This window comes from Lithobates pipiens, unplaced genomic scaffold (genome assembly GCF_037356315.1).
Source record: "Lithobates pipiens isolate NorthernLeopardFrog02 unplaced genomic scaffold, aLitPip1_a1.2 Scaffold_30, whole genome shotgun sequence".
Lineage (NCBI taxonomy): Eukaryota > Metazoa > Chordata > Amphibia > Anura > Ranidae > Lithobates > Lithobates pipiens.
This window is the reverse complement of record NW_027507791.1, coordinates 9,227,211-9,251,634: the sequence shown is the minus strand read 5'-3', so window position 1 is coordinate 9,251,634 and position 24,424 is coordinate 9,227,211. Positions and strand designations below refer to the sequence as shown.

The 24,424-nt window shown below is 46.7% G+C and overlaps 1 protein-coding gene across 1 annotated transcript; it reads left to right on the top strand.

Annotated features, from left to right (window-relative positions):
- The first annotated feature begins 715 nt into the window (after window positions 1–715).
- VASH1 (vasohibin 1) lies at window positions 716–24,383 on the top strand. Its single transcript, XM_077463628.1, has 7 exons — window positions 716–990; window positions 3,546–3,634; window positions 3,775–3,831; window positions 5,217–5,291; window positions 12,874–13,255; window positions 13,360–13,466; window positions 23,865–24,383. The coding sequence occupies exons 1-7, from the start codon at window positions 823–825 to the stop codon at window positions 23,932–23,934; spliced, it is 948 nt and encodes a 315-aa protein (XP_077319754.1). The 5' UTR covers window positions 716–822; the 3' UTR covers window positions 23,935–24,383.
- Window positions 24,384–24,424: the final 41 nt, after the last annotated feature.

Here is a 24,424-nt window from a genome sequence, read left to right as displayed (position 1 = left end):
TCCGTGTCATATCTTTGGGCGGAGGCGGCCTTGTATCTTTGGGCGGAGTCAGTGTCATATCTTTGGGCGGAGGTGGTATCTTTGGGCGGAGTCAGTGTCATATCTTTGGGCGGAGGTGGTATCTTTGGGCGGAGTCAGTGTCATATCTTTGGGCGGAGGTGGTATCTTTAGGCGGAGTCAGTGTCATATCTTTAGGCGGAGGTGGTATCTTTAGGCGGAGTCAGTGTCATATCGTTGGGCGGAGGTGGTATCTTTGGGTGGAGTCGGGATCATATCTTTGGGAGGAGGCGGTATCTTTGGGCGGAGTCCGTGTCATATCTTTGGGCGGAGGCGGCCTTGTATCTTTGGGCGGAGTCAGTGTCGTAGAGCTGGGTGGAGTCACAGTCAGATTGCTCTTTAATCGTGGAGGTGATTGAGGGGGAGGGGTTTGCTCGGCTCTCATCTGAAGAAAGAAGGAAGCGGCCTCTCTGGGGAGATTCTCTCCTCCCATCACTGACAATAAACTTCTGATTTTGGATACATTTTAAACATTTAAATGTGATTTCTCCTCCTCATCCCCGCCCCCCGGATGTACAGAGGATCTCCCTACAATCCCATCCCCCAACCCCGACCGTTATCTCCATCCTCTGGACATGGGAGGAGCCCGGGGGGTGTGATCTGCACGGAATGGGCGGGGTCTCATCTCGATGAAAGCTCGGCGCAGAGTCGCCCCTCCCAGACCCCGCCTTCTCTATAATGTGCTGCCGGGGAATCGCCGCCCCTCAGCGGGCTCCGGAGGGATGAGGAGGATGAGGTGGTCGGGCGTTTCCTGAGGGTCCCGGAATGTCGGAGGGGCCCCAGGAGGACGGAGGGGCCCCATTCTATATCAACCGGGGGGGCCTCCCCATCCAGGCCGATACCTGGGAGAGGATGTGGGGGCACATCGCCCGGACACACCCGACCGGGGGGGAGCTGGAGAGGGAGATCAGATCAGCCACCGACCTGCCGAGGGTGAGACCTACAGCCCGATAACGGGTCACCCCCCCTCCCCCCATCACTATCACCATCATCCCATTGTCATTACCATCACCCATCACTGACCCCTCCCCCATCACTATCATCATCCCCATCCCCCCCTCCACCCAGCACTGACCTTCTATTGTCATCACTGTCCTCCCCATCCCCCTCCTCTTCCCATTGTCATTACCACGAGCCCCCCCCCATCACTATTATCACCGACCCCCCCCCCCTCCATCAATGCCCCCCACCCATTGTCATCACTGCCCCCATCACTATCATCATCCCCATCAATGACCTCCCCCCCATGTCATCACTGTCCTCCCCATCCCCCTCCTCCTCCCATTGTCATTACCATCCCCCTCCATCAATGCCCCCCCCCCATCACTATTATCACCAACCCACCCCCCCCCCCCATCAATGTCCCCCACCCATTGTCATCACTGCCCCCATCACTATCATCATCCCCACCCCCTCCATCAATGACCCCCCCCCCAATGTCATCACTGTCCTCCCCATCCCCCTCCTCCTCCCATTGTCATTCCCATCCCCCCTCCCCCTGTCACTATCATCACCCCCCCCATCACTATTATCACCACCAACCCCCCCTCCATCAATGACCCCCCCCATTGTCATCACTGCCCCCATCACTATAATGACCCCCCCCCATTGTCATCACTGTCCTCCCCATCCCCCTCCTCCTCCCATTGTCATTACCATCCCCCCTCCCCATCACTATCATCATCATCCCCCCTCCATCAGTGACCCCCCCATCACTATTATCACCAACCCCCCCAACTAATTGTAGGCTCCTCCACCCCCCCACATTGTAATTACCATCCCCCCATTACTGTGCCCCCCTCATCACTAATATCATCATTCTTCCCAACACTCCTCCCCCAATCACTGACCCCTTATTATCACCACCCCCCCTCCTCCACCGCCAATCACTGACCCCCTATTATCACCACCCCCCTCTTCCACCGCCAATCACTGACCCGGTATTATCATACCCCCTCCACTGCCAATCACTGACCCCCCTATTATCACCACCCCCCCTCCTCCACCGCCAATCACTGACCCCCTATTATCACCACCCCCCTCTTCCACCGCCAATCACTGACCCGGTATTATCATACCCCCTCCACTGCCAATCACTGACCCCCCTATTATCACCACACCCCCTCCTCCACTGCCAATCACTGACCCCCTATTATCACCATCCCCCTCCTCCACCGCCAATCACCACCCCCCTCCTCCACCGGCAATCACTGACCCGGTATTATCATACCCCCCTCCACTGCCAATCACTGACCCCCTATTATCACCACACCCCCTCCTCCACCGCCAATCACTGACCCCCTATTATCACCATCCCCCCTCCATTGCCAATCACTGACCCGGTATTATCATCCCCCCTCCACTGCCAATCCCTGTCCCTCTATTATGACCATCCCCCCTCCACCGCCAATAACCCCCTATTATGACCCCCCATATCAATCATTGACCCCCTATTATCACCACCCCCCCACTACCAATCGCTAACCCCCCCTATTATGACCCCCCTCCACCAGAAATCGCTAACCCCCCCCTATTATGACCCCCCCCCTCCACCACCAATCGCTAACCCCCCTATTATGACCCCCCTCCACCGCCAATCACTGACCCCCTATTATCACCATCCCCCCTCCACCGCCAATCACTGTCCTCCTATTATCACCACCGCCAATCACTGACACCCTATTATAATCACCCCCCCCTCCACTGCCAATCACTGACCCTTTATTATCACCATCCCCCTCCACCTTCAATCAGTGACCCTCTATTATCACCATCCCCCCTCCACTGCCAATTACTGACCCCTTATCACCATCCCCCTCCACTGCCAATTACTGACCCCTTATCACCATCCCCCTCCACTGCCAATCACTGCCCCTGTATTATCACCACCCCCCTCCACCGGCAATCACTGACACCCTATTATCACCATCCCCTCCCTCCACCCATCACTGACTCTGTATTATCATCATCCCCCTCCACTACCAATCACTGACCCCCTGTTATCCCCCTATCATCACCACCAATCGCTGTCCCCCCTATCATCATTACCCCCCTTCCAGCACCAATCGCTGTCCCCTTATTATCATGCCACTGCCAATCACTGACCTTTCCATCACCATCCCCCCCTCCACCAATCACTGACCCCCTATTATCACCATCCCCCCTCCACTGCCAATCACTGTCTCCTTATCACCACCAATCACTGCCCACCCTATTATCACCACCCTCCCCTCCACCACCAATCACTGACCCCCTGTATTATTGTCCCTTTATTGTATATGCCTCCCCATCACTATTGCTCATCCACACAGTCCTTTCACCATCTCCCATTATCACTGCCCTTTCTCTCTCTCAAAATTACCTTACCCCCCCCCCATATTACAATCCTCTAGATGCTCCCCAGCCACTATCTCCCATGCCTCCCCCCATTTTCACAACTCCACTTTAGCATTCCCTACCCTCACTGCCCCATCTCTGTCTCTTGGCAGGTGCCAGTCCCAGTGGTCCCGGTGTTCAGTGTGGGATCCACGGTCTCGGAGAAGGTGGAGGCTGTCCAGCGATACATCCGAGAGCTGCAGTATCCTTTCTGACCTGTGCTGGGGTGGGGACCGACTATAGACTGATTGTATGGTGGGGTCCATTCTGGGGGGGTTATGGGAGAATTATTGGGGGAGGTGAAACAACTCTCCACTGTCTTTCTATTAACTCTTCATTCAGATACAACCACACCGGGACCCAATTCTTCGAGATCAAGAAGACCCGACCACTGACCGGGTATGGGGATGACAGAGGGTGATGGTGATAGTGTATTGGGAATGGTGATGGAGATGGAGATGATCTGGAGGTGACCAGCTTTGATGGTGTTTGATGAACATGTTGGAGGGGGGTTGATGATGTTGGGAAGGTGACCAGTTGTGATAGTGTTTTCTTTCTGGCAGACCGTGTTAAATTTGTTGACGAAAATATTTTCGTTGACTAAATGAACACTTTTAGTCTACTAAAATACGACTAAATCTAAAATAATTCAGATGACTGAAATACAACTAAAACTACAATGGCATTTTAGTCAAGACTATGACTAAAACTAAAGTGGATGATGGGGAGGTGATCAGTCTGGATGGTGTTTCTCTTCTGTAGATTGATGGATAGGTTTAAGAGGGAATAATGGGGGGAGGGTGGGGGGGGGCGCGGCATGAGGATGACGATTGAGGAGAAAGCGGAGGTTCCAGGGGGATGCAGATGGGGAGGTGACCAATAGTGATGATTCTTTCTGACAGATTGATGATTGGGAGGTGACCAGTTTGGATGGTGCTTCTCTCCCGCAGACTGATGGATAGGTTGAGAAGGGGAGGATGATGGGGATGAGGATGTTGCTGGCCAGTTCTGAAGGTGTTTGTTTCTGGAAGATTGATGGACATGTTGGATAGGAGATGATGTGAAGGTGACCAGTTCTGATGTTTCCTTCTGACAGAAGGCGATTCTCTCCGGGAGATTGATGGGGGGGGGGGGGGGTGATGAAGGGTTGATGATGATAAAAAGGTGACCAGTTCTGATGGTGTTTCTCTTCAGCAGATTAAAGTGGTTGTAAACCCATTACAACCACTTTAACCTACAGGTAAGCCTAGATTAAGGCCAAAGACATCGGGCGCAGGATCATGCCGTTAGTGGCGGCACAAGCGCGCATGTGCAGGAGTGACATCGCGGCTCCGGCCAGTCACAGTGCCAGGGCCGCGATACCCGGAAGTCACTCCGGGATAGATGGTGGTGTCGGAGGAGGTGAACAAGGGCGTCGATCTCGGGTAAGTAATTCATAATGAGCTAGTATGCTATGCCTTTGTCTTGCAGGGTGTTTTTTTTTTTTCCCAAAGGCTTTACTTCCTCTTTAATGAAGTGTGGGAGGAGGAGGAGGAGGTGATGATGATGATAGGTGCTGGCGATTATAGAGAGGTGACCAGTTCTGATGGTATTTCTTTCCAGAAGAATGTTGGAGGGGTAATGAAGATGGAGGGGATGGTGGAGGTCATCAGTCTTGAAGGTATTTCTCCCCAGCAGACTGATGGAAATGTTGGAGGAGCATGATGACGACGATGATGATGATGGGCAGTTTGGATGGTGATGATGGGGAGGTGACCAGTTCTAATCCTCTTTCTCTTTGGCAGATTGATGGACCTGGCGAAGGAGATGACCAAAGAAGCTCTGCCAATCAAATGTCTGGAGGCCGTCATTCTGGCCATGTATCCTTCTGTGCACGCCATGGGTTTGTGTCAGGGAATGCTGAAACATTTGCCAGAAGTGCCCTCTTCATGTGTCCTGCCTCCAGGATTTACACTGACCACTAGGGGTGCTGTGAGCTGAAGTGTGTGCTGTGTACAGGCTGTGATCGGACCACAGCCTGGTTAATTCTAAATAATTTAGCACATTTTTAGTAAATAAGTTGAACCTGTGTTTATTTCAAATATTCAGTTGTGTGAGAAAATGTAGGGGGGGGGGGGATCCCTGCCAAGAAGTTCATTAGCATGTGATTGGGTTTCAAGGTGAACACAACATTATCTTATATACTTACATTCACTGTGCTCTGTGTGATGCCGGATGGCAGTGCATGGTGTGGTCTGTAAAAGGGGAAGATGGTGGCATTCTCTATGACTGCTCTGTGTGATGCAGGAGGGTGGTAGCAGTCTGGCGATGTGGGATAGCGGCAATCTGTGTGATGCAGAGCTTATTACCAATATTCATACAGAAGAACATCTGGGTAGCAGTGACAATACCAGGATTTAATTTAATGTTAGCTGTAAGCAACAAACGCATGTGGGAAAGATAAACACTTTTAAGAGCAAATTTTCCAAGCCTGAGGGCTGTTTTCCAGGACTGGGAGAGAATATTGGCATCAATGGACACGGAACAGAAATGGGAATTCTTCAAAAAGACTATGCGAACTCCCTGCCACGTATGTTCAAATGGGCAATACATTTAAAAGGCTAAAAATAAAATCTTATGTGGCCCACGGTCAAAGTTAAAATAGCTATAAATAATAAGAAAATTACTTAAAAAAAATATAAAAATGAAGGAACACTATCATCATTTAAATGCTACAAAGAATAGAACAGAATATGTAAAAAGGAAATCAAGGATGCAAAATTTCAAAATGAATGGCAGATTGCAAAAGATAGGACAAACCCCCAAAAAATTCTTCAAATATATTAAAGTGTAAGTTCACCTTTACTGAAAATTCTGTAAGGTAAACTCACACAGGACCCCCACCTCACGCCCCAGTCCCGCTGACCTCAATGGTGGCAATCGCTGGTTCTTAGCCCCGGTATACCCACCTCGCAGCTCTGGGCACATAGAAATCCTCTCAGCTCTCTCCTCTTCTTCCTCCCCACTGAGAGGACTGGCCACGTGGCTTCTGATTGGTCTGTGCTGCCTATGTGATGGTGCTGACCAATTATAATGCTCTTAAATGTACCTCCTGACTGGGTAAGTTTAGGAGATTAAGCTCCAGAGATTTTTAAGCCCCGGAGCCATGAGGCGGCTATATCGGGGCTCAGAACGGGCGTTCGGCGTCATGCAGGTCAGGGGGACTGGGGGGATGGGGTCGGGTGAGGTGGGGGTCCTGTGTAAGTTAATTTGCCCTTTAATAGTAAAAAGGTCAGGTCTGAGGATGTAGGCCCTTTACAAAATAATCTAGAGTGGGTGACTGAGGGCAAGAGAAGGCAAATGTATTAAATACTTTCTTCATCTCTGTGTATACAAAGAGCATGGGGGAGCTCAAGTCCGTAATGGGGGTGGTAGTGACACAGCCCCAAATGATCCACAATGGTTTAAATGGGATATTGTCCAGAAATATTTAGACAGCATAAAGGTGGATAAAGCAACTGGACCAGATGGCTTCCACCCACGGATCCTAAAAGAATTGAGCTCTCATTTCAAAGCAATTGTTTCTAATTTTTTATGGACTTGTTAATGACTGGAATGGTACCACTTGATTGGCATAGGGACAATGTGGTGCCCAGATTTAAAAGGGGATCAAAGTCTTTACCAAGTAACTATAGACCTGTTATGTCACGTACACACGATTGGAAATTCGGGGCAGCAAAAGACCATTTTGGTCAGAAAATGCGATTGTGTGTATGCTCCTTCAGAGTTCTGCTGGCTGAATTTTGGCCAGCGAAAGATTAAGACCCCTTTCACACCACACCGCCCATAGCATGGGCGGTAAAACACTGCTATTTTTAGCAGCGTTTTACCGCCAGATTTGCGGCGTATTTCGGCCGCTAGCGGGGCGCTTTTACCCCCCTCCGCTAGTGGCTGAGAAAGGGTTAAAACCGCCGGCAATAGCGGCGTTTTGCCGGTGTTCTGGCGTATAGAGTCCGGGCATCACATAGTGTCCACTCCGTACTGCGCATGCGCAGTACGGAGCAGACGAAGCTTCGGAAAATCTCCGAAGCTGAACGGCGCCTGCCCCGTGAGTGGAGGTGGTAGCCCCACCATCCAAGCGGACATGGGGTTGTGAATTTTAGAGGGCCCCTCGCAGGCGAGCTCAGCTCGCCACGCTTCGGGCTCGGCCTCGCTGCGCTCGGCTCTTTTTTATTCTAACTCGGATACTTGGATAGTGGGGATAGAACCTGGACTCACGGCGCAGGCGCCATTCATCCTCGGCAATTTTCGGAATCTGTGTTCCTGTGTACTGCGCATGTGCAGTACGCAGGGGACACTATCTGATGGAGGACGCTATTTGACAAGACACCGGCAGTATTACAGCGCTGCCCCATTGATTTCAATGGGGAGCAGTGGTGGAGGAGCGGTAAAAACACCGCTCCTTCACCGCTCCAAAGAAGCTGCTGGCAGGACTTTTCACTGACGCCCTGCCAGCGCACCGCTGTAGTGTGAAAGCCCTCGGGCTTTTCGCACTACAAACAATGGTGCAGCTTTTTTAGGGCGGATTGCAGGTGCTATTTCTAACGCTATAGCGCCTGCAAAACACCCTGGTGTGAAAGGGGTCTGAGAGCATGTTCTCAGAAAATCTGTTCGTGTGTATGCAAAAACTCACGCATGCTCAGATTCAACTACGAGACGGAAGCTATTGGCTACTGGCTATTGAACTTCCTTTTTCTAGTCCCGTCGTACGTGTTGTACGTCACCACGTTCTTGATGGTCGGAATTTGGTGTGAGTGTGTGTACGGAAGACAGCTTGAGTGAAATCTCGTCAGAATTCAGTCGGGAAAACAATCAGAGCTTTTTCCTATTGTGTGTACGGGGCATTAGTTTACCTTCTATAGTTAGGAAGATACTGGAGAGTTTAATATAAGATCACATAGATGAGTTCTTGCTAGAAAAAATATTTTAACCACTTTCAGACCGGACCATTTTGCTGGTAAATGACCAGAGGTCTTTTTACACTTTGGCACTGCGCTGCTTTAACTGGTAATTGCGCGGTCATGCAATGTTGTACCCAAACAAAATTTGCGTCCTTTTCTTCCCACAAATAGAGCTTTCTTTTGATGGTATTTGATTGCCTCTGCGATTTTTATTTTTTGCGATATAAACGTAAAAAGACCGCAAATTTTGAAAAAAAATGATATTTTCTACTTTTTGTTATTAGAAAAATCCAATAAACTCAATTTTAGTCATACATTTAGGCCAAAATGTATTCAGCCACATGTCTTTGGTAAAAAAAAAGTCAATAATTGTATATTTATTGGTTTGCGCAAAAGTTGTCACATCTACAAACTAAGGTACGTTTTCTGGAATTTACGCAGCTTTTAGTTTACGACTGCCTATCTCATTTCTTGAGGTGCTAAAATGACAGGGCAGTACAAAACCCCCCCAAATGACCCCATTTTGGAAAGTAGACCCCCTAAGGAAATTGATAAGAGGCATGTTGAGCCCATTGAATATTTTATTTTTTTGCCTCAAGCGATTGAATAATGACAAAAAAAAAATTTTTTTTTTTTTTTTACACAAAGTTGTCACTAAATGATATATTGCTCACACATGCTATGGGCGTATGTGAAATGACACCCCAAAATAAATTCTGCTGCTTCTCCTGAGTACGGGGATACCACATATGTGGGACTTTTTGGGAGCCTAGCCGCGTACAGGGCCCCGAAAACCAAGCACCGCCTTCAGGCTTTCTAAGGGCGTAAATTTTTGATTTCACGCCTCACTACCTATTACAGTTTTGAAGGCCATAAAATGCCAAGATGGCACAAAACCCCCACAAATGACCCCATTTTAGAAAGTAGACACCCCAAGCTATTTGCTGAGAGGCATGTTGAGTCCATGGAATATTTTATATTTTGCCACAAGTTGCGGGAAAATTACAAACTTTTTTTTTTTTTTTTTTTTTTTTTTCACAAAGTTGTCACTAAATGATATATTGCTCATGCATGCCATGGGCATATGTGAAATGACACCCCAAAATAAATTCTGCTGCTTCTCCTGAGTACGGGGATACCACATATGTGGGACTTTTTGGGAGCCTAGCCGCGTACGGGGCCCCGAAAACCAAGCACCGCCTTCAGGCTTTCTAAGGGCGTAATTTTTTGAGTTCACTTCTCACTACCTATTACAGTTTTGAAGGCCATAAAATGCCAAGATGGCACAAAACCCCCACAAATGACCCCATTTTAGAAAGTAGACACCCCAAGCTATTTGCTGAGAGGCATGTTGAGTCCATGGAATATTTTATATTTTGCCACAAGTTGCGGGAAAATTACAAACTTTTTTTTTTTTTCACAAAGTTGTCACTAAATGATATATTGCTCACGCATGCCATGGGCATATGTGAAATGACACCCCAAAATAAATTCTGCTGCTTCTCCTGAGTACGGGGATACCACATATGTGGGACTTTTTGGGAGCCTAGCCGCGTACGGGGCCCCAAAAACCAAGCACCGCCTTCAGGCTTTCTAAGGGCGTTACAGTTTTGAAGGCCATAAAATGCCAAGATGGCACAAACCCCCCCCCCCCCCCCAAATGACCCCATTTTAGAAAGTAGACACCCCTAAATTTAGGGGTACACTAGTGAGACTAGGTAATAAATGGCGGGTGCCCTGAAACTATAAAAAAATAACTAACCAACCAGCGTCACCTGTAACAGTTATATGGTGATCACTGGTGAAAGGGTTAACTAGGGGGCAATCAGGGGGCTTTATGCGGTAGTATATGGGGGTCCCTGGCGCTATAAAAAGCTGCGGCGAACCTAAATACCTACCTGCCTAACTAGCGTCACCTGTGACACTAATACAGCGATCAGAAAAACGATCGCTTATTAGGCTGGGTTCACACTGGAGCGATGCGGGAACGCCACGAATGCGCGGCGGGTTCCCGCATCGCATGCCTCCCGGCGGCAGTTCACACTGCCCTATGCGAACTGCTGGGAGTGTCAGTGAAATGTTAATGACACCCCCAGATCAGTTCGCATATCGCAGTGCGATCTGCAAACTTGGATCGCATGGTGTGAACACCCATGCGATCCGATTCTGCTGCGGGCCAAAAAAAGGGTCCCGTGCGAATTTGCGGCGGGTGCGGCGGGTGCGGCGGGTGCGGCGAATGGCTGAACTCGAATCGCACAGAGATCGGATGTGATTTGCACTGCAGTGCGGTGCGAATCACATTCGTTCTCATAAACTGCTGCAATGTGAACCCAGCCTTAGTGACACTGGCGACGGGGGGTGATCACGGGGTTAAACCTTTATTGGGGGGGTTAGGGGGGTACATTAGAACTAAAGGGGGCTAACCCTAACTGCCCTAACAGTTATTACAGTCACAAATGACACCAATGCAAAAAAAAAAAAAAAAAAAAATGACATTGGTGTCACTGTGACTGGGGGGCAGGGGTAATTGGGGGGGTGATCGGGGGGTAAAGGGGGGGTGTGAGTGTGCCTGGCATGTTCTACTGTGTGTGGGATGTGTTGGTGCAACTCACTGATCCGCTCTCCTCCGTGTCGGAACGAAAAATACCGACACGGAGGAGAGAATACATCACTTCCTCTCCTGTGTTTACATTACAGGAGAGGAAGTGATGTCACCGGGGATTTCCATTCGTCGGGAGCGATCGCGAGGGGGTGGCCATGAATGAATGGCCGTCCCCTCGTCCGGGATCGCTCCCGAACGAAAACCGACCGCCGCAGGCACCGGGCGGGGGCCCGATCGGGCCCCCGACCCGCGGGAGGCAAAGGACGTACATGTATGTGCTTATGCCTGCCCGTGCCATTCTGCCGACGTACATCGGCGTGCGGCGGTCGGCAAGTGGTTAAGCAACAGACAGCATGTATTCATGAAAGACAGAAGTTCTCAATGAAAAACAGATTTTTAAAAATTTTTTTTTTGATATATGAGGAGGTAAGTAAAACCTTGGATGGGGGGGGGGGTGGCAGTGGACGTGGTATACTTGGATTTTGCAAAAGTGTTTGACACAGTTCCCCCACACAAGGCTCATGTGTAAGGTGAAGTAAACAAGCCTGAAAATATTAGTTTGTAAATGAATAGAAAACTTACTAAAAGACCAAATTCACAGAGTAATGAATAATGATTCTTACTCTGAATGGTCCAAGGTTATCAGTGGTGTACCCCAAGGTTCAGTGCTGGGACCCTTTACTTTTTAATACCTTTTATAAATGATATCGGGTCTGGGATTAAAAGTAACATTTCCGTCTTTGCAGATGACGCCAAGCTGTCTCCAATTTACAAGCCGACCTCAATGTCTAATTGGGCGACTATGTGGCAAATGAGGTTTAATGTTGATAAATGTAAAGTTATGCACTTGAGGGCTAAGAATATGCATGCATCATGCATACCAAGGTGGAGAAGGATCTGGGGATTTTGGTAGATCATAAGGTCAATAATAACATGCAAAGCCAAGCTGCGGTTTCCAAAGCGTGCAAAGTCCTTTCTTGTATTAGGAGAGGTATGGACTCCAGAGAGAGAGATCATCCCCCCCCCGTACAAATCATTAGTAAGACCTCATCTGGAATATGCAGTTCAGTTTTTGGCACCAGTTCTCTAAAAAGATATCTGGGAACTGGAGAAAGTGCAGAGAAGAGCAACCAAACTGATAAGAGGCATGGAGGAGCGCCGCTATGAGGAAAGCGAGGAACTGAATTTATTCTCTCAAAGAGATTAAGGGGGGGGGTATGATCAACATGTATAAATACATAAGGGGTCCATGTAGTGAAGTTGGTGTTCTTTACTTTAATCAATACGGACAAGAGGGCACTCTTTACGTCTTGAGGAAAAAAAGATTTCATCTTTAAATACGGAAAGGTTTCTTCACAGTAAGAGCAGTGGAAATGTGGAATAGACTCCCTCCAGGGGTGGTTCTGGTCAGCTCAGTAGATTGCTTAAAGGCCTGGATTCTTTACTAAATGTACATAATATAACTGGGTACTGCTATTTTATAGGTAAAGTTGATCTGGGAAAAATCCGATTTGCCTCTCGGGGGATCAGGAAGGATTTTTTCTCCTGCTGTAGCAAATTGGAGAATGCTTTTCTGTTTTTTTTTTGCCTTCCTCTGGATCAACTGTAGGTGAGGGATTGTGTTTATGGGATTGTATGTTTTTTTTTTTTTTTTTTTTTTTTTTTTTTTTAATGGACTTGTGTCTTTTTTTTTTTATCAACCTAACATTCTCAAAGGTTAGTGGAACTGTATAACATGGGGTGATAGGGCTCTGTGTGATGTGGGTGTTCTCCATGACATAGTGACGGATCCCTGTGTGATCAGAAATGACTGTCTTCTGCATGATACGGAATGGTGGTCTCGCAGCACCGATGTTTTATATTTCTACCTTTCGTTGCCTTCCTGACCTCCCTCCGCAGCTATCTGACCAACAGTATCTCCACCCTGGAGCGTTTCCCCATCAGCTTCAAGACTCAGTTCTCCGGTGGCTGTTTCCGCCACATTGTTCTCGGTTTATATTGCAACGGGTATTTTGGTGCTGTGGGGATCAGCCGCCGGGAGGACCTGATGTACAAGCCGCTCCACTATCGGACTCTCAGTGATCTGTTGATGGATTTTCAGGAGGCATACACTCGATGTTGGCACACGCTGCGCAAGGTGAAGATTGGCCCTTTTGTGTCACATGACCCCCACAGCGTGGAGCAAATAGACTGGAAGCATTCAGTGCTGGATGTGCAGGAGCTGAGCGCAGAGGGGCTCCGCAGGGAGCTGGAGAGACACAGCAGGGAGATGAGACTCAGGGTAAGGAAGGGAACGCATGTCTCTGTGGGGCGGGTGGGGGCATGGAATTCTGGATGCCCTATTGTGTGACATGACCCCCAACAAACCTTCTCTTCCCTTCTTAGATTACCAAGGGACCCCCTTCACCTCCTAAGGAGAGAAAGAGGGACATCACCTCGTCCCCCCAGCGAGGACAGTCCAGTCCACAACGCCGGGAACGGCAGGACAGACGGTAACTTACAGACACTCTTACTACATATGACTAGTGTGCATGGGGAATGTTGTGTCTATAGCAGCTGACTTTGTTGGCTGAAAGAGGCTCAGTAGTGGCAAATGGCTGGATTCAGTTATGGAACAGGAAGTCAGCTGTGCGCAGGAAAATCTTAGCCAAGGTAATGGACCTCCTCTCCCTTGCGGAGAAATCACTGTTGGCTTTGTTTATTATTTTATCTTTTGGGTTCCTCAATTAACTAATTTCTGTCTCTTAATACCACAAATAGAAGCCGTTTACAGATCGGTGCAACCTCAGTAAAACCTTGGGAGACATACCTGGACCCCACACTGTGGGGAGGGCCTGCACTCCCCTTGCCACGTGCAAACTGTTGCAGTCAGTGGTAGGGTGCTATACAGGTCCTGGGCCATGGTCCTCTCTATGGAACCCAGACCCTAAAGAACCCCTTCTGGGGTATGGCCACCATGACAGTTGAAGTCTGGACCTTGTGTATAGTCCAGCATTGTAGACAGGGTCATCCTGTGCCTCTAACCTTTTATCGTAGTCTCTCCACAAATATGATTGCTTTACCTCCATGGTAAATCAAACCCACTGAAATCTCACCAACCAGGCATGGTACAGGGGACAGTTGGGGACTGCAGGCATGGTACAGGGAGAGAGCCCCACTGCTCAGTACAACAGAATACCGCCCGTACAGTGTCTTCATACAGAGCCCGCCTGTTCTCTGCCTCAGCATCCAGCCAAGGAGAGCCCAGATCCAGTGCTCTGTGGCCAGGAGTCAGAGCTGGAGGAGGGAGGTGTGCAGTGAGTAGAAAAGGCTTGTGGGCTGTTAGGATGGACTGGCCTGCACCTAGTGATGCCACTGGGAGAAGGAGGTGGGGATGGCACTGTCCGGGGGAGGGGGAGGTGGTCTGCTCCCAAGCGACATCACTTCTGGTATCTGTTTCCCGTATTGGAGCATTTTCACGAGTACCAATACCCGTGAATATGGCTAGTATAGGTGCATCCCTGGTCAATGCTGCCTTTGTTGGCGCATCAGGGTATGGGGCACATTAGGCTACATGGCACATTAGGGCACGGGGCACATCAGGGCATGGGCCACGTGACACATTATGGGGCACAACAGAGCACGTAGCGGCACATTGAGTCGCATGGGGCACATTATGGGGAACATGGCACATCGGGGCACATTATGGGGCCCATGTCACAAAAGGGCAGGAGGCACATTACAGGGCACATCTGGGGATCTTATTAGCCAGCATACAGAGTGGCGCAGGAAGCGTCTGTCTGTAGTAAGCTTTCTCTTGTGTCACGCAGCGCTGTCCGCTCACCAGCGGCCCCTCCCCTCCCCTCCTCTCGTCTATCCCAGATGATGTCACAAGCCAATGGGGATAGACGAGAAGAGAGGAGGGGGCCGTTGGGGAGCGAACAGAGCTGAGTGACATGAGAGAACTTATTACAGACGGGCGCTTCCTGCACTACTCTGCATACATCTCATTCGGCTTGGGCGGCTCTAGTCCTGCAAAGGCAACGGCGTTCCTGCTGCAAAAAAAGTGCAGGGACGCCGTTCCCATACGTTCCCGCAAGACTCAAGCCCTGGGCTCAGGTAAGTAAAATGAAGGGGTGGGGGGGGGGGGGGGGGGGTCACTGCTGGGTGTTTTTTCACCTTAATGCATAGGATGCATTAATCGTTTGCCAACCGCCGCATGCAGATGTATATTGGCAGAATGGCACGTACAGGCAAATGGGCGTACAGGTACGTCCCTTTAAATTTGCTGCATTTTGGACATGCCGCGGGAACGTGCCCGTGGGTCCTGGGAACTCTGTTCTCCGGCAGCCTGCGATTGCGGTGTGAAGAGGTAGAATGGGGAGATGCCTTTGTAAACAAAGCATTTCCCTGTTCTGCCTAGTGTCATGACAGAGTTCATTCCTTACCCTGTCATCGGGAGCAGTGATCGCTGTCATGTCCTAGGACCTAGGTAGCCCTGCTCCCGCCCAGGGGCGGGACTGCAAGAGGAGCTGAGTCTAGCCGAGTACATTTGGCTTTCTGTATGTCGCCGCTGCTCGCTCCTCACAATCAGCGGGATAGGCATATAACGCGCACCCACATTTTAAGGGGAAAAAAAGTGCATGTTAAACGCTGATAAATTCTAGACATGGATTGTTTTAGGATTTGCATTATTTTAATTTACAGAACATGCTCACGACCTTGAAGGTGTGTGTGTGTGTGTGTTTTTTTTTAATTGTGAAGAAAACAACAAATAGGACAAAATAGAGTTAAAGTCAACACTTTGTAGAGCCACTTTTTCACAGCTCCAAGTGGCTTTGGATAAGTCTCTATGATCTTGCCATGTCTTACCACTGGGATTTTGCCCATTCCTCCTTGCAAAACTTCTCCAGCTCCTTTAAGTTGGATGGTTTGCACTTGTGAACAGCAATCTTTAAGTCTGATCACAGATTTTCTATTGGATTGAAGTCTGGGCTTTGACTAACACATTTACATGTTTCCCCTTAAACCACTCACATGTTGCTTTAGCAGTGTGTTTGGGGTCATTGTCCTGCTGGAAGGTGAACCTCCGTCCTAGCCTCAAATCACACACAGATTGGTACAGTTTTTGCTCAAGAATATCCCAGTATTTAGCACCATCCACCTTTCCCTCAACTCTGACCAGTTTCCCAGTCCCAACTGCTGAAAAACATTATTATTATTCACAATTTATATAGCGCCAACGCAGCGCTTTACGATGTATAGGGGGGACAACACAATTACAGTACAATACAAAAGGTACAGGAGGGCCCGGCTCGTAGAGCTTACATTCTGCAGAGAATGATTTCATGGGGGTGGCTCGGGGACAGTTAGGTGGGTGTGGGATAGGCTTCCCTGAATAAATGAGTTTTCACGGAACTCCTAAAGGTGGACAGGGTAGGGGCTGAGCGGACAGACTGGGGCAGGGAGTTCCAGAGCATGAGAGAGGCTCTGGAGAAGTCCTGAAGGTGAGGAGGTAACAAGGGAGCTAGAAAGCAGGAGGTCCTGGGAGGAGCAGAGGGGACGATTTTGGCGATATCTGCAGATGAGGTTGGCGATGTTGTGAATGGCTTTGTATGTTATGGTTGGCATTTTGAATTTTACATGGTGGGGTAGGGGAAGCCATTGAAGGGATTGGCAGAGGGGCAGCAGTCACGGAACGATTAGGCCCCTCTCACACTGGGGCGGTTTTCAGGCGTTACAGCGCTAAAAATAGCGCCTGAAAAAAACAGCCCCTTTCACTCCAGTGTGAAAGCCGGCCACATCGCCCCAGTGTGAAAGGGGCCTTAGTGAGGTGTATTAGTCTAGCAGCAGCATAATAGACTGAAGGTAGGATAGCCCGCTTAAGGGTAGGCCATTAAGGAATTAAAAACATTCCCACGGCATGATGCTGCCACCACCATGTTTCACAGTGGGGATGGTGTTCTTTGGGTGATGTGATGGGTTTGCGCCAGACATAGTGTTTTCATTGATGGCCAAAAAGTTACATTTTAGTCTCATCAGAGCAGAGCACCTTCCTCCATACATGCCTTTTGGCAAACAAAACGTGTCGTTTGGTTTTTTTGCTGAAAGTAATGTCTTTCTTCTGGCCACTCTGCCATAAAGTCCAACTCTGTGGAGCATACGGCTTATTGTCGTCCTTTGTACAGACACTCCAGTCTCTGCTGTGGAACTCTGCAGCTCCTCCAGGGTTACCTTAGGTCTCTGTGCTGCCTCTCTGATTAATGCCCTCCTCGCCCGGTCTGCGAGTTTTGGAGTGTGGCCGTCTCTTGCCAGGTTTGCTGTTGTGCCATGTTCTTTCCCTTTGGTTATGATAGATTTCATGGTGCTCTTAGGGATCATCTTTTTATATAATATATATAACCTACCCCTGACTTGTACTTCTCAACAACATTGTCCCTTACTTGTTTGGAGAGTTCCTTGGTCTTCATGGCAGTGTTTGGTTAGTGGTGCCTCTTGCTTAGGTGTTGCAGCCTCTGGGGCCTTTCATAAAGGTGCGTATATGTAATGACAGATCATGTGACACTTAGATTGCACACAGCTGGACATCATTTAATTATGTGACTTCTGAAGGTAATTGGTTGCACTAGATCTTTTTATGGGCTTAATTAATAAAAAGGGGGGTGAATACATACACACATGCCAATTATCAGTTTTTCATTTCTGAAAAATAGTTTTATGTGTGATAGATGGAGAGATTATATATATATATATATTATTTTTTTATATTATTTGGAGGCCCCAAGTATGTAATCTTAAATAAAATGCAATGATTAGGAGAAATGTTTGTCCTTGTCACTTCCTGTGAGCTGAACTAAATGGTCTTTCTTCCTTCTGCAATTGCTATTCCCAGCTTGCCCCCCCTTTCCCCATGTAATGGAGATGAACAAAGACGGACCTGTCTGAAATCCAGGTTGGGTAGGGAAACTCATTTCCATCCATTGATTAAACACCATAGGAGAGAAAGTGTGTTGCTGGCAGGATCACCAGGTGAAATAAAAAAAATACAAGGCCTGAAAAAAGGCAGAATGATGCAACCACCGCATTTTAGGATTGTTTAGCTGCTGCTGAAGCGTTAACTGCAAGGTTTGCCCAGGGCATGAGGAATAATGTAATCTACGTGTTATTCCTCACTCCTCCAGCAGCTGGCGCTCTCCTCCTTTGCTCCAGTGTGGACAAGCCCCTCTGCATCCTGCACTGTACAGGATGACATCAGAGAGCTGTGGATAGTGAGGCAGGAAGGGGGGGGGGGGGGGGAGCCATCTGGAAAGGAGGAAGTGGGTGTGAGCGAGGAACAATGCAAGTATATCGCCTTATTCCCGAACCAAAAGCAGCAGTTAACCCTTGCAGTGCTAAAGATTTTTCGTACCTGGTTAAACTTTAATTGTACGTTGATGGTATCCATGGAAGACTCTTATGACAATAATAATACAAATTAATTTAAAATTAATAAAAAAATAAAAATCGAATAGCTATTCGTCAGTCTAAACTGAGTGAGAATTAACCAGACCGTTAAGAGAATAGGGGAAAAAAACGATGTTCTTGCAGTATTATCTCTACGGATTGAACATTCTTTATTCCTCACTGAACGTCATTAACCACTTCAGCTCCAGAAGATTTACCCCAGCCTCACACCCCCCACCCCCAGGCCTTTTTTTTTCCGATACGGCACTACGCTATTTTAACCACTTGCTGACGGGCCGCAGAACATATATTGCAGCAGGTCGTCGCTACTGCGTGAAATGATATACTTGTATTTAATTTTACGCAATGGCCAGCAGAGATGCATGTGCGCCGACTAGCCAGAGGGGGGAGCCAATCAGCGGGTCCGGCGGACGCGATGTTCGCCGGCCACCCGTGATCACTCCCCAGAGACAGAACGATGATCTGACGTAAACAAAGCAGATCGCCGTCCTGTCAGGGATGAACAGAGTGACCTTGAGGAACACTGATCTCTCTAGTCATCCAGTGAGTCCATCCCCCACACAGGTCCCCTAGGGACACCCTTAACCCTTTCATCGCTCCTGGTGTTGACCCCCCTTCCCTGCCAGTGTCATTGGTACAGTGACAGTGCATATTTTTAGCACTGATCACTTTATTTCCTGTAACTGGTTCCCAAAAAAGTGTCAAAAGTGTCAGTTAGGTGTCCACTTTATCCGCAGCAATGTTGCAGTCCCACTAAATCACTGATCGCCACCATTACTAGGTAAAAAAAAAGCCATAAAAATATCCCATAGTTTGTAGATGCGATAACTTTTGTGCAAACCAATCCATATACGGAGATTGGGATTTTTTTTTTTTTTTTACCAAAAATCTGTTTCCGAATACATATTGGTCTAAATTGATGAAGAAATTAGATTTTCTTTATTGGATAGGTTTTGTAGCAGAGAGTAAAAAAAAAAAAAAATATATATATATATATATATATATATATATATATATATATATTTTAGCTCACAATTGCTGTGCTTTTTTTTTTGTTTCTAGCACAAAAAATAAAAATCCTAGAGGTGATCAAATACCACCAAAAGTAAGCTCTATTTGTGGGACAAGTTGATGCATTTTATTTGGGTACAGCGTCACACGGGCGCGCAATTGTCATTTAAAGTAACGCAGTGCCGTATCGCAAAAAAAAATGGCCTGGCAAAATCTTCTGGGGCTTAAATGGTTAACTGACAATTGTGTGGTCGTACGACATTGTACCCAAATAAAACTTGTGTCCTTTTTCTCCCACAAATCGAGCTTCTTTTTGTGGCATTTGATCACTTTTATTTTTTGTGCTATATAAATGAAAAAATAAAAATGCATTATTTTTTTTAATACTTTATTGGCTATAAAACATATCCAATAAAAAAAAAAAAAAGTAAGAAATCAAATTTCTTAATAAATTTTGGCCAATATGTATTCTGCTACTTATTTTTGGTAAGGGGGGAAAAAAAATCCCAATGAGCGTAATATTGATTGGTTTTCACAAAAGTTATAACTCTACGAACTATGGGATATATTTATGGAATTCTTTTATTTTACTAGTAATGGCGGCGATCCATGTTTTAAAGCAAAACTGCAATATTGCGGTAGAAAAATTGGACACTGGCACTTTTTTGGAACCGGTGACCATGATCAGAGCTAAAAATCGCACCGCATTGCTGTGCAGATCACATGCAATGCAAATTCAGCCATTCAGTTTGTATGGCTGAATTTGCATAGCATTCGCACCAAAATGGTGCAGAACCCTTTCTATTTTTTTTTTTGGATCACATGGGTGTGCACACCCACGCAATGCGATTCCTGCACCATTTCACAGGTGGTACTGCAATCTGAAAACCACTCTGGGGGCCCATTAACTTTGTATTTACACCCGCAGCGGGCAGTGTGAACCGCTGCACTGGAATCGTGGTGGTTACCAAATCGCACAAGTGTAAACCGAGCCTAAACATGCCTAAGTGCAAGGCAGTGTTAATTTCGTCATCTAAAATATTTTAGACAACTAAATGAATACTATTTTAGACGACTAAAACAATTGAGATGACTAAAATACGACTAAAACTAACATGGCATTTTAGTCAAAAGACTTTCATTACAATTTAATTACACCCATTCAATTTCAGACAACTAAAATGTACTGGAGATTTTAGTCAAATAAATAAAACTAAAACAATTGCAGTGGACTAAAATGCCATTTTAGTCCCAAGACTGTTTCCAGTATTGCGTCCCCAAAGTCGCGCAATTTTGCTGTGTGTGGTGTGTTATATTTTTTCACCACGACTTGAAGTGATGCCTGTGATGCGACTTGAGGTTCATAGACCTCAAGAATACAAAGTGGGACCAAAGTAGTGCAGGCACTCCTTTTGAAGTTGCTGTTGTCTTGAAGTCGCACAGATATGAACGGTACTCAGAAATCATGGGGGTAAGACTTGTCATGGGACTTTTCAGTCCCAAATTGTATGAAAAGTCCCACTAGCGGAAACCTAGCCTAAGACTAAATCGAAATTTGCTGCCAAAATTAGCACTAAACGTGCCTAGCACCAGTGTTCGAGTGTTTTATTCATTTCAATGGCCAGAATAAACTTAAAATTCTGGCCAAAGAAATAAACAAAAATGCATCTAAAACATAAAAAAAAACGCAGTTTAGGTGCATCTTTAACGCTGAATTTCTCCTGTAAGGAGGAACAGCATTTACAATAAACCAGTGTGCATGAGGCCTTAACATGGGAGTAACTCTGTGTGATTAAGACCACCAACATTATTGGGATATGGGGCAGCTGTGCTGAATGGAAGAAGCCAGATAAGACCTTGAAAGAGGATTAGCAGCTTTAGGGCCCCATGCACACGGCTGAATGAGACCGTACAACAGACTGTGGGCATATTTCCACACCTGGGAGACAGTTACATGCCATACTTGTGTGAACTCAACACACACAAGCCGCATTCATGGATTGCCGCCTGTGTGAGTTTACACAAGTATGGCCTTATACCTGCATGCAGCCATTCATTACTATGGGCGGCTGTATACATTTAGCTATGGAATTGGTTTACTAAAACTGGATTGTGCAAAATCTGGTGCAGCTGTGCATGGCAGCCAATTGGCTTCTAACTTCAGCTTGTCCCATTAAGCTTTGACAATAAACCCTGGAAGCCGATTGGTTGCTATGCAGAGCTTCTCCAGTTTTAGCAAATCAACCCCAATGTCTCTCAAATACGCCTGCAGTTCACACTGTGCAGCTTCATGCACCCTTCTACATGAGGAATAGATGTGATCTAATGAGGCAGCGCATTACAGTAAAGCAGAACTGTCCATTTTGGACAGTGTAATGGCGGGTTATAACTACCCCGACTTTTTTTTTTTTTTTTTTTTTCTGTGTCCCATAGGAGAGATTTTTCTTTATTTCCTGACCCATAGCTAAAACAGGAAGTCGCTTCAATGTGAGGAAATCGCTTGGCTGTCACCAGCACTAGTGTCCCCCACTGGAGGATTTCCTCTCTATTCCTGTTCTGGTCACCACCTTAACATTTTGCAATTATTTATTTTTTTCACGGAAGACAGTAAACAGGGCTAATAGAGAGGGTGCATCTCCGTAACCACCCTCTGGAAGATTTACCCCTTGCAATATTACTGCCCTCTACTAGTAAATAAAATAAATACCATAGTTTGTAGGCGCTATGACTTTTGCGTAAACCAATTATATGCTTGGTATTTTTATTTATTTTTTACCAAAAATATGTAAAACAATACATACTGACCTAAATTGATGAAAGATTCGATTTTTCCTTTTTTTTTTATATATATATAGGTTTTATAGCAGAAAGTAAAAAAATTTTTTTTTTTGCGCTATAAACAAAAAAGTGACAATTGAGATTTTTTTTTATTTATTCTCGCTCTTTGTTTATAGCGCAAAAAATAAAACCACTGAGGCGCTCAAATACCACCAAAACAAATCTCCATTTGTGGGGGGAACAAAAATGACAAATTTGCGTCGCAAGACCATGAAATTTGTCATTTAAAGGAATGTACCGCATCGCAAAAAAACCCCAAAATGGCCTGGTCATTGAGGGGGTAGAACCGTCCAGGGGCAAAGTTGTCAAAGTGTATTGAAACTGGGTTTGAAAGACTTCTGTGCAAATACAGTGTGACATAAAATATTGCAACTCTCTAGGGTCTCTGTTTAAAAAAAAATGTTTTATATATGTTTGGGGGTTCCAAGTAATAAAAAAAAAAAAAGGTTTGTTTTGACTTACAGTTCCACAGAAAACCTTGGGGCTTTTAATGAAACCTCACTCGCAAGGGTGGGGGTTATTCAGTCACTAAACTTTGACATTCCTGAAGTGTGGGCCAAGAGGAAAGCTATATGTAAAACCATGTAACTAAGGCTGGCCATACAATATAAGTTTCCTTTAACTTCTAAATCAAATAATACATCTATCAATATATAGTATATTCATTTAAAACACAATGTTCTTATTAATATCCTAATCTAGAAATATATTAAAATAAATTCTCTACAAACAAGTGAAGTGTATAAATTCTGATCTTAACTAAAACATGAACCTTTACATTTTAAAGTATGTAAATCCTTTCTTCTCATCTGTGATGGGGGGGGAAGTGCGAACTCAGCTCACTCTAAGACCCCTTTTATACTGGGGCGCTTAGCAGGCATTACAGCGCTAAAAATAGCGCCTTGAAAGAGCCGCTTGTCAAAATCCAGTCTGAAAGCCCAAGTGCTTTCACACTGGGGCGCTGCGCTGGCAGGGCATCACAAAAAGTCCTGCCAGCAGCTTCTTTGGAGCGGTGAATACACCGCTCCTGCCCATGGAAAACAGGGCACGCGCAGTTTTGCGGGCAGATTTAACCCCCTCGGCTGCTGGGGGGGCGGGTGGTTAAAACCGTCCCGCTAGCGTCTGAATAGTGCCACTAAAATGACAGTAAAGCTGCGCTAAAAATAGCGCCACTTTACTGCTGACACCTGGGGTGGCTCAGTCTGAAAGGGGTCTTAATTACTGCCATATGTGGGCTCTCCCAAGAAACGCTTATAACAGCATATACTTTCGAGTATAAAGATCTTATATAATTTCACTTTTTCCATACATAGAAGAGATATAAATATGCATATTCATTTAAACTCAGTTATTCTATAAGATACAATCCATTGATAAATATTAAAATTCTAACACTAATTTAAACAAAAAGTCCCAGAAAAGGCCGGGTCAGCAAGGGGCTAGAACTGACCTTCACCTATCAAGCTATTTTGACGTTTGCATAAGGAAACACTAGGCAATCTAGATAAAAATGCTATAGAACGTATTATTTGATGCTGACAGGCACACTTGAATTCTGCTCACAATCATAGACCAGATCTTCTCTTTTCTCTTATCAGATCGTCTGGGGAAAAACCTTCCGACCCCAAATCCTTACCTGACCTCAGTGGGTACCAGATCCGGGTATGAGTGCCCTGTACCACCATCATCCCATCTGGATTGGATATGAACTCCGCCCTTTAGATGTAGATGACCCCGCTCCATTTGTGTCAGGCCCAGGATGGAAGGCGCACTGGATGCCCACGATCAAACAGTGACGACCGCCGGAGGCGGAACTACAAACAAGTGACTTGTATAGCTGGGTTCAACGCCACCTCCCCTCCCTCCAACCTGGCTGTGACCAATCAGTAACCACTGTGGGAGGGGCTTCAGGTCAGAAATCTGTTGAAGTTTTGCCTTAGCACCATGCCACATGTGCCAGCCTATTACCCTCATTCCCGCCGCGTGACCCACGTCCGGCGGAAAGCACCCTCGCTGCCGCCAGCTGACCCACGCCTGGTGGCGAGCCCACCCCATTTTCCAGCTATTTATTTATTCCAACACTTTTACACTGAATCCTAATAAAGTAAAAGATCTGCCATGTGTGTGCATTTTATTGTATGACGGAATAAAAGATCCG